This window comes from Botryllus schlosseri, chromosome 2, assembly GCF_051294905.1.
Source record: "Botryllus schlosseri isolate E-star chromosome 2, Bs_hap1, whole genome shotgun sequence".
NCBI classification, from domain to species: domain Eukaryota; kingdom Metazoa; phylum Chordata; class Ascidiacea; order Stolidobranchia; family Styelidae; genus Botryllus; species Botryllus schlosseri.
The window spans coordinates 27,970,250-27,982,731 of record NC_137237.1 but is presented as its reverse complement, the minus strand read 5'-3'; the positions used below and the strand labels follow the sequence as shown (position 1 = coordinate 27,982,731).

The 12,482-nt window shown below is 40.5% G+C and overlaps 1 protein-coding gene across 1 annotated transcript; it reads left to right on the top strand.

Moving 5' to 3' along the window:
• The first annotated feature begins 834 nt into the window (after positions 1 to 834).
• Positions 835 to 11,868, top strand: LOC145457267 (solute carrier family 35 member F1-like). The gene is made up of 7 exons (XM_080335462.1): positions 835 to 1,082; positions 5,186 to 5,390; positions 6,569 to 6,676; positions 8,476 to 8,632; positions 8,695 to 8,857; positions 9,259 to 9,466; positions 10,629 to 11,868. The coding sequence occupies exons 1-7, from the start codon at positions 1,024 to 1,026 to the stop codon at positions 10,851 to 10,853; spliced, it is 1,125 nt and encodes a 374-aa protein (XP_080191588.1). The 5' UTR covers positions 835 to 1,023; the 3' UTR covers positions 10,854 to 11,868.
• Positions 11,869 to 12,482: the final 614 nt, after the last annotated feature.

The window sequence follows — 12,482 nt, the reverse complement described above, 5'->3', positions numbered from 1 at the left end:
GTCGAAAATTAACGAATTTAGTTCCCAAGAAGTCTCGTTGACTTAATTTCGCATTATAACTGGTATTAAACGAGTTGTAGGCTACTCTCAAGCAGTGGCGTAGCAGCCACTTGGCGCTTATGGCTCTGCCCATGTGTGACAGGCTGCAAGGGGGCGGCAAAATGTGAGATGACTTTTTTTTAGTCAACACTACATAAGTACTGAAAAAGGTCGGAAATGCGGGAGTAGAGGCGAAGTGATGACCTTTTTTTGATCAGCTCAACAAGATTTCCGGTAGTCATAATGATAAGATTGCTACTATTTCCAAATTTGGGCGGCATTTTCAACGAAAGTCAGGGGTGGAAGCATATGTGCTTCACGCCACTGCTCTCAATTGCGCACACCAGTTGCGGCATCGTGTATGCCAAGTCTAGTAAAGCATAAACTCTATATATTGACTACGACAACAAGCTGAAAACACGTTCCTAATTTCTAAGTCCATTTAACAGTTGATGTTTTATTTCTGTAATTGATGATCAAGTGCACAACTTTGCAATAATAAATTCAAATATATTTCGCGGATCGCCAGAAAACTTGCCACTATAATGTGCCGTTACAGATTCTCAGGTGTGCCGCGTAACTTTTCGAAATTTTCTGAAATAACTGTAAAAAGAACAAAGCCGTGGGAATGCAAACGAATGCTAATCAGCCGTTAAGATTAACGAGCTACGATTGGACATATTGACCTAGCCTACCGACACGTTCTCGTTCTCATTCTTATACAAATACATACAGTCATATATCCTCAATCCTCATATATTTTTATAGATTGTGATATTTCCGCAAGGTCGCGCTGATAGGCAGTGTTTGCGACGTTGTTGGGTATCCTGTAGCAAATAAAGTTCACGTGTGCGAAGTACGAATGAAATTGCCCAGTGTCCACGCATCGCTGCAACTCCTTCTTTGGCTGCAACAACACAGATGTACCTGATGCTACGCCGACTTGTATATTGACGCATATAGTACCCGGACGACGACGCAGCTATGAGTTCGGGACGCGTAATGGTCAAGCTAAAAGATTTTTTCGCCCACCTAGGGTCGAGGTAAGGTTGGGTGCCATAGAGAGGACGTAGTATATTTTTGTCCTTGATGTTTTTGCGGCATATACACCGACTCAGGGCGACTCATGATACAAATACACACAATCTGCGCATATGCATACCATGAGAACATGATGTGCATATGCCGCTGGACAAAAAAGGTGCAATTGGAATCGCTGGCCTTTTTGCCTGATATATCAGGTGAGCCTCGATGATTTTCCCAGTTGAAGTAATTTATTAAAAAATAATTTAAAAATAAAACATAGTGTGAGCACAGGACACCGATTCCAAACAGGGGTGCAGGTATAGCCTTCTACCACTACCACGGCTTTCTAAATCTTGCACCACCCCTATTGCTATTAGAATATTATGAACGTTCACCATCCATATATACCTTATTCCATACTTGAAGCAGTACCGTAACTGAAACAGGCATGTATCCAATCGTCCATGTATGGGTAATGTGGAATGTCTGTGATTTATTTCGCGTGAGAGGTTTTGCGGCATGACTTGAATCGGCACTACATTACGACCCTTGCTACACTTCGTGAAATCCGTCTGAAGAATTGAAGAGACCAATTACCCGGCGTTTGGAGGACTTGAGGACTGGCTGCTATTCCTCTGCATAATCCAGTCCAGCAATACTTACAACATGAACTAAAATCAACGGACACTATTAGAGTTTAGAGCATTTGTGTTGACTGCTACCTGCTGACATAAGCCAAAATCAATTTATAGAATTCATGGCAGGCCATGAGACTGTTTCATTTTCAGTCAACCGATGCTAGGCAACCTAGAGGCTGTATGCAATAAGGGCGATTTTTCGGCACTTCTTCGATGGCAGTCAGAGATCGAAAAGTGTTCACCATGATCACCAATGAATGTTTTCCATGAATATGAATAAAAATTTATAAACGTCAAAATATATTGTTTTTGCGTTTGGAGAGGGTTAGGGTCAAAGTTGGGTTTTGGGTAGGGTTACCATATTTCAGCAACCCAAATTCCGGACACTCTTTAGTGCCCACTGGTGGATTTCAAAATGAGTTATGGCGTCACACTAGCAAAGCTTTGCTCATCGACCAGAGGTGGTCACGATCCGGTTCAGGAGCATGTGACTGTGTGTTATGTAACTGGGACCGAAAGCACATGTTTTTAGCCCCCTCCCGCCCAAAAAACAATGATTTTGAGCCCACACTATGGGGTAATCCATGTCACTTGCCGGTGCGCACCACGGAGCTTTATGAAAAAAAACATCCAGTGGTTTCCAACCTTTTATGGTTGCTACTCAATATCCAATTTGAAAATGTTCCGTGACCCAGATCAAAATTTGACGAGCCGATTACTAAAAGAAGTCAGCACCTTTGCCCAGACTTACTCACCTGCTATTTTGGAAGCTGATTGCTTTCAACATATTCGTAAACCCCAGAATAAAAGCAAACGACCCCCCCGTTTAGAACCACTATCTTTGAATAAAGCATTTAAGCGGCCTTAACGATCTCTGGGAATATACCATTCTCCTATAATTGCGATTACAATTGGGCTTATTCCGGTAAATGAAGGTCTGAAGAGCTTCTTCTTGGAGGTACAGAACTTCACTATACAATTGAATAGTATATTCATATTGAAATGAACCCGAATATTTTCGGCTGACACTCGTCAGGGGTAATCGTCAGCAACTAGTAGAGAATGGGAAAGACCAACATGTCCCCAGAATTATCAGAACACGTGCATCACGCTCAGTGAGAAGCTCACCCTTAACTCATCCGCTTATGATTGATGCTGACCAATCAAAGGCCATTAATTCTGCCATCGGCAAACATCTGTTAGATAATCGGATTTTTGCGAATAATTATCGAGACGACCGATTTCGAATCGTTGGGCGGGGCCGTTCAGACTTCCATTTGTGAGCCTTGGAGTCGACTTTTATCAAAATACACCGACCAAAACTCTGTCAACAAAAGGAGTTCGTGTACCACCTAAAAATAGTGCATTGAACACTCTTTCTTTCATGCTGGTGACGTCATATTTTGTGATACGATTGTTGGTATACAATGTTCTTTCCAATCTCTACTAGTTGCTGACGATTTCCCCTGACGAGTGTCAGCCGAAAATATTTGGGTTCATTTCAATATGAATATACTATTCAATTGTAAATGAAGGTTGTTTTTATTTATATTTGATTGCAGTTTTTTGCGAGGGTGGTAGTCTCCATATTACAATCAATAAATGTGATGGTAAATCGCGCGCAGCGCGAAGAAAAATATCATGCATCAGCATAAATATTCCACATAAAATATTGTTTTTATGCTGATTTACGAAAAAGTTATGAGCCTACGTCAAGTCTTCAAAATTCCGGATATTTGGCATATTTTAGAAATTCCTCCCGGACGCTAGTTTGAACAGTGAAATGCCGGACATGTCCGGGAAATTCCGGACGTATGGCAACCCTAGTTTTGGGTATCCCAAGATTAGGGTTGGGGAGGAGGATATTAGGGTTGGGGGAGAGGGAGATTGGAGGTGGGGTAGCGTATCCCAAGATTAGGGTTGGGGGATAATAAGGTTAGGGAGGGGGATATTAGGGTTGGGGGAGAGGGAGATGGGGTAGGATATCCCAAGATTAGGGTTAGGGAGGAGGATATTAGGGTTGTGGTGGGTTAGGTTCTAAGTTGGGGTTAGATTATCTCTAACTGGGGTTTAACCCACCTCCAATCTCCCTTTCCCCAACCCTTATATCCCCTCTCCCACAGCCCTTATATACCCCTTTCCCCAACCCTAATCTTGGGATACCCTAACCCCAACTTTGACCCTAACCCACTTTCAATCTCCCTTTCCCCCACCCTAATATCCGTCTCTCCAAAGGCACAAAAAAAAACAATTCGAGTTCATGGAAAACATTCATTGGTGATCATGGTGAACACTTTTCGATCTCTGACTGCCATCGAAGAAGTGCCGATTTTTTTAACCTAAAAACGGGAAATTTTGACCTAAAAAATAAAATTTTGACATTTTTTGACCTTATAAAACTTTATTTCAATAAATTTTTCCCTCGTCATGTATGTAAATTAGGTGTTTTTGCGCATAATGATAGAAATGTACTCCTTATCTTCAATTCTGTTAGGAACTGTCTGTCCTTACGAAGTAGTTTGACTCGAAAAAAACTTTTTTGACTTGAAAACTGACAAATTTTTACATAAAAAAACTTTATTTTTACGAAATCTGGACCTATGAAGAATTCCAGTAGTTACATCACGCATTATGATAGAAATCATCAAAATTTGTTGTAGTAGGTTGTCACGAAAGGTACTTTCCGACATACTTGGTTAGAAAGTGTCTGTCGTTAATCAGTAACGTGCCAAGAATTGAGAAAGAACATTCAACAGCAGCAGTTGTTGACTGGCAACACTGAAGTTGTGCGTACACTGCTGGTGACACACCGTGTTGCTTCATTCTGACAATGATGTCTACATTGCAATTTTTCATCATGCGCTTCTTGATATAAGAACCAATGCCCACACGCAGTCTTGCTTCAGTTAGTATATGCGGAACATAACACCATGTCAACCTATTTGTTTCATTTGACCGCTTATGATTGAAAATGAGCAGAAAATGGGCCCTTTATAATGGTAGGCCTATAAAGTAGGCTACAAGCTGACAGTGGAAACATCTACGATACAAACGAAATGCAGGTTGCAAAAACATTCTGACTTCGTAAACAATTTTGACAATTTTTTGACCTAACGCCACAATTTTTACTTTGCTTCCTGTTAAAAAATTCGCTCTAGCAATAAGCGATGTAGTCCATATCAAGTCACATGTCGTGTCAACTAGAATTTTCTGTTCGATTTCAATGTGCAGCGGCATATATGCAGAATTGCATACAGGCTAAATACGGCGAACCAGTCAGCCATTTAAAAACTAATGTAACGGTACGAGTCAATGATTTATTTCAATTATTGAAGGTGCTCAATACAATGTAATAAGCGACGTGTGTTGATGCCTGTTTTGAACTGGTCCAAGATATCGATCAAAAGGACAGATTGTCTGCCGTACAATCAATTCAAAGTCAACCTTCTGTACGATGATCATTAGAATTATGTTCTGTTCAGGGAGGTATTGACGCCAATTTTTTACGGACAAATTTTATCATTGCTCATCTGCGGAACCGCAATCACTTCGAATCTCTTGGTTCAAAACTACAACGCGAACATACCTTTGACGCAGTCGCTATGCAACTACTCACTGTTGGCACTATTTTACGGAACGCGCTTGGTGGCGTCGAAAAATGAAGAAGGCCGAAGCATCTTTCTCCAAGTGAGATATTTATAAAATTATTATGGAATTATTGCTGGAAGTGTGGCTTTCAATTAGGTATACCATCTCTACACAGTAAACCTGGCTGTAGAGAAGGTATTTCATTCCTTTTTAAATGTGACTTGATTGAATTGGAGGCAACAGCTTCAAATGTTGTTGAGGGACAATCTATGCCTTCTAGTAGCACATGCTTTGCTTATAGATGTCGCCTTTAATGTGAATATGTTCAGAATATCACAGGAGAGGTGTTGCTAAATCGTTACAATCTTGACTTCCTACAACGTTTCCAGGTTTTGTCAATGGTAGAGCTGTCAGCTTACAAGTCAGTGTCCAATGTTTCTGTAGTTTATTACTACTCTGAGTGGAAGGAGTTTAATTCTAACGTTGAGTTCACTAAGTGTTTTTGACTCCTTCGTATCTTAATCTTGCAATCATTTGGTTTGAAAGGATAAATGTGGTAACGTAATGTTTGGCATATTATGTCTATGGAGTGAGGAATGTACTTCAGTTATCGCCTCGCCACAGGAATATCTAGAACTACTAGTTCTAGATATCCCTGCCTCGCCAAAGTCGATTGAGCAATGCTAGAGCATGTAGCTTCTGGATTGGTAGGTAGCTGGTTCAATCCCTGGCTGAGTCAGACCGTAGACTTTACTGTGAAACTAGTACCATATCCTCTTCTTCCTAGCCAGGCACTCACTTAATACTTAATTATAGTTTCGCTGCTAATTTCCAAACGTGGACACCTTGGAACTCTGATTTGCTCTTCTCATAGCACCCAAGACATGTGGTGCGAAGCTACTCATGTTGGTGGAATGACATTTCTTCGAAAACATGATCAACCCACCAGGTCACTCAGTCCAATGGATTACGTATGGTAGAAAAATTCCAAATTATAATTATGGTATGGAACTGATATTACTTTATATGTGGTCGCAAAAATATTAGCCCACACATTTGACTATCCATATGAGTGATGCTAAAATACTCAATTTGGAGTCTACTCACTCAGTTCTCGATTTTGCCCAGACCTACTTGTGGTTCTATTGCATCTCCATTGTCCAAACCCCTCAATAGTGCAGATAAACGTTCCAAAAATTGAGAAAAAGGGATTCGTATTTGATTTGCTTTTGCACAAACGGCTAACAGCTTTGCTTAACATTGTATTTTTCATTCAGACTCTCAAGACAGTGGGATGGAAGTATCTATTGCTGTCAGTCACTGACGTGATGGCAAATTATCTTGTCGTGAAAGCTTATCAATTCACATCGCTCACCAGTGTGCAGGTGAGGTATAGCGTGTTGTTCCCACTGTTGCTCTATAGTTCGTGTCATTTCACTCATATGTTATCTTGATAACACTGATGCCCACAGACAAAACAGATGATATCGAGTGTGATTTTCGATCTTGTCAGAAGTGGTACTATCTTAGCTACCGAAATTCAATTCTAGACGTTGAGTTATTCCTGAATGTTCAAGGATGCTTGGTGATAAATTATACAACCAATGCAACAGGTTATTTTGGATATGTTCAATTTCTGTCTTCTCAATATTGAAACTTTGCTCCAACACTCTTAGCGGTAGGCTACCTACCAATCTTGTAAGATTTATCCTTAGTTTGAGAACTACTTATAAAACTACATTGTCCTTATTTGAAAAATGTCTTTATTTCTATACCTATCTTATTGTCAGTGCTCATCATAGGTTACAATAGTTACATAACTAATAATGCTCTTCAACTGGCATTGAGGGCCCTGCTTAAGGCTGGAATGAAGTGATCAATTTTCTTTCTAGTCAGCAGCTGTGAAAAGTTTTGTAGAACTTAAGGGCATAGAACAGTGGTTCTCAACTGGGGGTCCGCGAAGCATTTCCAGGGGGTCCGTGAAGCCTCTAAATTTGCAAAATGGTCGATAACCTAATTTTTATTTTATTATTTTAGCGAAATCGCGAGGCAGTTTGTGCTTCACTGCGGCACTTCATGACTCGCATCAACAAAATGGCCGTCTTAGATGAAATATTCTACTGTGAAAACTCATTTTAATTGCCAATAGCCTACTGATACAAGCATATTGATGTTTAGAGATGTTTTTGGGCGGGTTTCCGGAAAAAATAGCAGTTGGAGTATATTAAGGTCGAGCAGGGTGACTGGTGACTTCGAAATGTTTTTAAAAATCCATTTCACCTGCAATATACATAACCGCTATTCCATAATAACTTCAAGATGAGCTGCTAGATAGAAAATACTATTGGTTGGACGTGATATGTTCGTTGAAAAATATGTTTCCATTTTGGTGCTATTGCCATATATGTTGCGATCATACTTAAAGGTGTCGTTGAAAGCGTTTGCCGTTATCATTTGCCGAATTTCAAGTCATGACCACGTATTAAAGAAATGCAGCTGTCGAATTAGCTTTGAAATAATTAAGTCTACTCAATTTTTACAAAAATAGCATGATGTTATTATAAAGAAAAGCCATTTTGTTGCTGTTTAGAACAGCCTATACCAGTGGTTCACAACCTTTTTCGACCCATCGTCCCCTTTTCAAGCTCAACACCGATCATCGCCCCCCAAATTTTGTGTACCGAAAAATGGGCATACAAACTGTAATCACCGGCGGGTTGACAAGAAAAATCGCCCCCTGGGGAGCGATATCGCCCAGGTTGGGAACCACTAGCCTATACAGTTATATTTGCACAAAAAAGATGACGGTTACACGATAATAGGTCTAAATGTGAAGAAAACAAGGTGGCGGTCTGTGAGGGTCCCCAAGGGGCCCGCGGAGACAAAAAGGTTTAGAACCGCTGACTTAGAATATTTAGATTTAGATTACCATACTACCAGAATTTTCGACTGTCCTTATGTTGGGATCCATGACGACCCTGCATATATCGCTTCGACCCCATATAGTGAGAAATCATGAACTGATTCAAAATTTGACGTGGGAAGTTCGCATACCCATGCATAATGAAACTTTCCAGGTGAATTAGATCTGCATAGCGCTAGAACTTAAGTTCTGACGTACGAAGGCGGTCAGTAGCATAGTACTAAACTTTACTGTAGTACTCATGTCAAAGTGTATTTTCAGGTATTGGACTGTTTCATAATACCCGTCGTGATGACGCTGTCGTGGTTTGTGTTAAAAACGCGATATCGAATTGTTCACTTTGTCGGAGCGGGTATCGCGCTTTCCGGCGTTGCTTGCATGATAACGGCTGATGTGGTACTCGGAAAAAGCAAACAAGGTAACAACGTAACGTGTTCTGTCGGATGCATTTTGTTACCAATCCTGTTGACCATTTCGAAGGTCCCAATCCGTTGCTTGGTGATATTCTTGTACTGTCCGGGGCGTCTTGTTATGGGTTTTCCAATGTCGGAATGGAGTTCTTCATGAAGGGGCGGCCAGCTGCCCATACCGAAGTGCTGGGAATGTATGGAATATTCGGATCTGTTATCAGCGGCGTTCTGGTGTAAGTTCAAGATTTGTTACTTACTGTGAATATTGCGTTACTTACATAAAGTTGTTTTCGGAAGAGGTTTCAGTTTACAAAGAAGTGATGCATCATTACCAATTGCCAGTCAATTTGACTTGTAAGAATTTCATTAATGTGGCCATGGCCCTCTTGTTACTTCACGCTAGAAAATAGTATTTCTAAATTTTTCATTTGGCTCACGTTTATCAATGTTTCTCCCTAAAGAGTCACCCAAAACTTTTGAAATAGAATCAATTTGGAAGATGCTAACGTTCTTTATCGGAAAAAACAAGCCAAATAAAAGTAGACTTTTCACCAGTTTCATAATATTACAAATATGGCTGTGGCCCACCTAAACAATCCTTTTCTTCCGTTCATTTCACTTTGTTTCTTTGTAGAGCCGGCTTAGAAAGACAGGCGTTGCGGGACGTAGTTTGGTCACTGGAATCTGGTGGTGTCTTGCTCGGATTCACCGCATGCATGTTCATCCTGTACACGTGCATGCCGCTGGTGATGAAAATGAGCAGTGCCGCAACCGTGAATCTGTCCATCCTAACGGCAGATCTGTACGCCTTGTTTGTCGGGATCTACATTTTCCACTATAAGGTAATTCTATTGTCTATTGTCTATGACAATGTTGGTGATGGTGAAAATGTTCTTACGATCGGCAAAGTAGTGATCTTTGGTACAAGGGAAAGTAATTTCATAAGGTTATTCTCGATTATGAGTAGAAATGGTAAGTTTTAAGAAAGTTCATTCAACTAGACAAGGAATGCCTGACTCGAAAGTAGTTTGAAAAATTAGATGCTGCTGACTTTTATGATCATTCGCCGATCACAGTTAACAAAATTTCAAGTGGCATATTTGCGACCAAGGCAATAAGAGTAACGGCAATAGAATGCAGTTAAATTCAGTAGTTTGAAGCCTCCTCTATACTCGGCATACAGTGTTGATATGTCTGCAGTCGCCCAGTTTTCATGACAACTAGACAAGTGAAAGTGCTAAAAGTCTATTCGAACATTCAACTCAATGTGAAGTCAGATCCATGAATTGTTATTGATCAGATGCACGCTTCTCGAATAGTTTTGTTATCATCTGCTTTGTATTAATTCATCTCTGCTTGATACGTACCAACACAATCTTGCTTGTCCGTGTGTAGCACATTGTGCAGTGCACTGAATTAGATCGCGTAAATACAGCATTATTTGTCAATACTGCTGCCAGATTGACAATTATGAATATGTTTGATTCGTTTCAATGGAACCCACTTCAAACGGAGTGGTAACGAGCACACCAATATCGAATTTCATACAATTGGGTATTCGGTGAAAAGTGACTTCTGTTGAAGATGTGGCGACATGCTCTCGTATTGCTGATTTTGGCTTCGTTGAATACTGCTGTATTTGTTGCTATGCACGTTTAGTGGGCTTGCATGCCTCTTGTCTTAAGCAAAGACTGAGGTTTGATTGAAAGACATTACCAAGTCATTTCGACTCCCTCCCATCTTTTAATTGTATCACAATCCTGTGGGCTTGAAATAATGAAATTTGTAGCCATACTGAACTGACTGCCGGATAGAACTCGAGAAATTTGTGTCCATATCGTCATTTTCACTTGGTAGGAGCTATGATGAGAGCTGATCCCGCAATTACACACCAAAAGGGCCGCGTTATTCCGGTAGATCACAATTGACCGGATGACCACCCCCTTCCCGTTGATAAAACGTTTTCAACGGCAGGCTAACAAACCATGTATGCTTTTCCGACAGTTTTCGCCACTGTACATCGTTTCGTTTTTCGTCATATTCGCATCGTTGCTTATCTACAACTCTCGTCCGCCTGGGTCTGCCAGAGTCGCCCATGATGAAGAGATCGGAAGCAGTCCAAACAATGTCGATTCCGCACCTCAGCGCAATAGCAGCCCGGAGTCGATATGCCTCGATTCAAGTGACGAAACTATGCAGCAGACGAAGCCGTTCATTGCAAAAAAGTAGATTTCTTTTGAAGTGTTGTTGAAGATTCCTGTTCCCTCGCAGCTTTTTTGTACTAATGTATAGTGAAGACCGAGGTGAATTCGTTTTTAGTGGGACCTATGAAATTTTGTCTGCAATGTTGTGACAAGTGCTTCTTCCGGGGCGGTGCTTTTACCTTCCAGTTGATATTGCCAAATTTTTGTTAATAATCACACTTTTTATTCGGTATCGCGATAATCATATTTGCAATAATCATGAGGGATGGGTAATTCGAGTCGCTATTTTCGAGCAGTATAGTCTAGTCTTGGTATCACCAGGACTGCTGATACTAATTTAGCAAATCACTTTCGAGTCGGACCTGACATTGCTTCTCTCGAATATGTCCCCTCTTACAGGTAGTATAATAAAGTTGTAAACTGAATTTCATATCGCAACATTCGCAGCAAAACGTCGGAATTGTAATTGGCTCCTTACTTTGCGACGTTACATGACATGTCTGTATACCTATCCGTCCGGTCAACCTGTTTCATGAACCGTCTGAAACACAGAATGGCCACATACGTCTGAAAAAGTGCTCAACCTCTTTGTGTCCTCTTTCTCAATTCTTATCGATAATGGTTTGAATTCGGCCTACCAGCATTGTCATGTTTCATCCCGGTTTTGTATTCTCATAATTCAATGACAGTTTATTAACATATTTGATCTTCAGTGTATATTTGTGGCAGATTTTTAATGCGCACAATATGCTATGAAGTTTTATTCAGACTCTTTCACTTGTTGTTTACGTAGTTAAAGACGACTCAAAATGTAGCTCTTTGATACATTACTGTTCCAATAAATTCCGCTACTTGAAGTTTCTTGTATCAAAATAGATTTTTATATTTGATGAATGATTTTGTGTGGGTTTCTTGTGACATCAATGCCTTTTCAGTTTATTTACAGTCATATTTTGCAATGTCTCGCTTGTGTATTTGGCAAACTCTGCATTTTTACCTTTTCAACATTGGGAATCAAAATACATCGGAACTTTTCGAAATATTGTCCATTGCGGTTGGTGAGAACTTGATGTCTGTTACATCTTTTTGTTGTACCCATAGTCCTTTTCGTTAATCGCAAATATGCGCCTTGCAATTTCTGAAGTAGCCACCTTACATTTACCGGCAAAAGTATGCGACAAAACTCCTTGTTTAGTACCTTTCCGACCTACATTTTCACTTTCCACTCTAATTAGTTTGATATATCTTGGAAATCACTACTAGTAATTGAGTGGAAATTTACGTTGTCGCTGGTGCGGCTGCTTGAGTAACTACTTTGATCAACGCTCTGTATAGTGTATGTATAGACCAAGATTTATTGACAGACTTCAACGTCACTCATTCCTGTTCTGTGACCAGCGAGTACGGGCGGTAGAAAAATTAAATTCTGAATCAAGGGTATTAGGCGTCGAGTATGGCTCACGATGACGCCGCAATAGTATATGATAGTATGAATAATGTGGATAGTTCAGATAGAGAGAGAGAGATGATATTCTTTTTCGCCTGCACCGTCGAGATGCTTTGACGACGGAGTTGCGATACGGCCCCATGAGGTCATCTAGTCTGCGCCCCCGTTTTTTTTCTCCTCCATGCTATCCGTGATTGCTGAGCGCCT

What these genes read in the sequence shown, in the direction of transcription:
- LOC145457267 (XM_080335462.1), top strand. Translation starts at nt 1,024, where the DNA reads ATGAGTTCGGGACGCGTAATGGTCAAGCTAAAAGATTTTTTCGCCCAC. An exon ending in TTCGCCCACCTAGGGTCGAG is followed by an intron (nt 1,083 to 5,185) that starts GTAAGGTTGGGT and finishes TGTTCTGTTCAG; the next exon opens with GGAGGTATTGACGCCAATTT. An exon ending in ACTCGGAAAAAGCAAACAAG is followed by an intron (nt 8,633 to 8,694) that starts GTAACAACGTAA and finishes ACCATTTCGAAG; the next exon opens with GTCCCAATCCGTTGCTTGGT.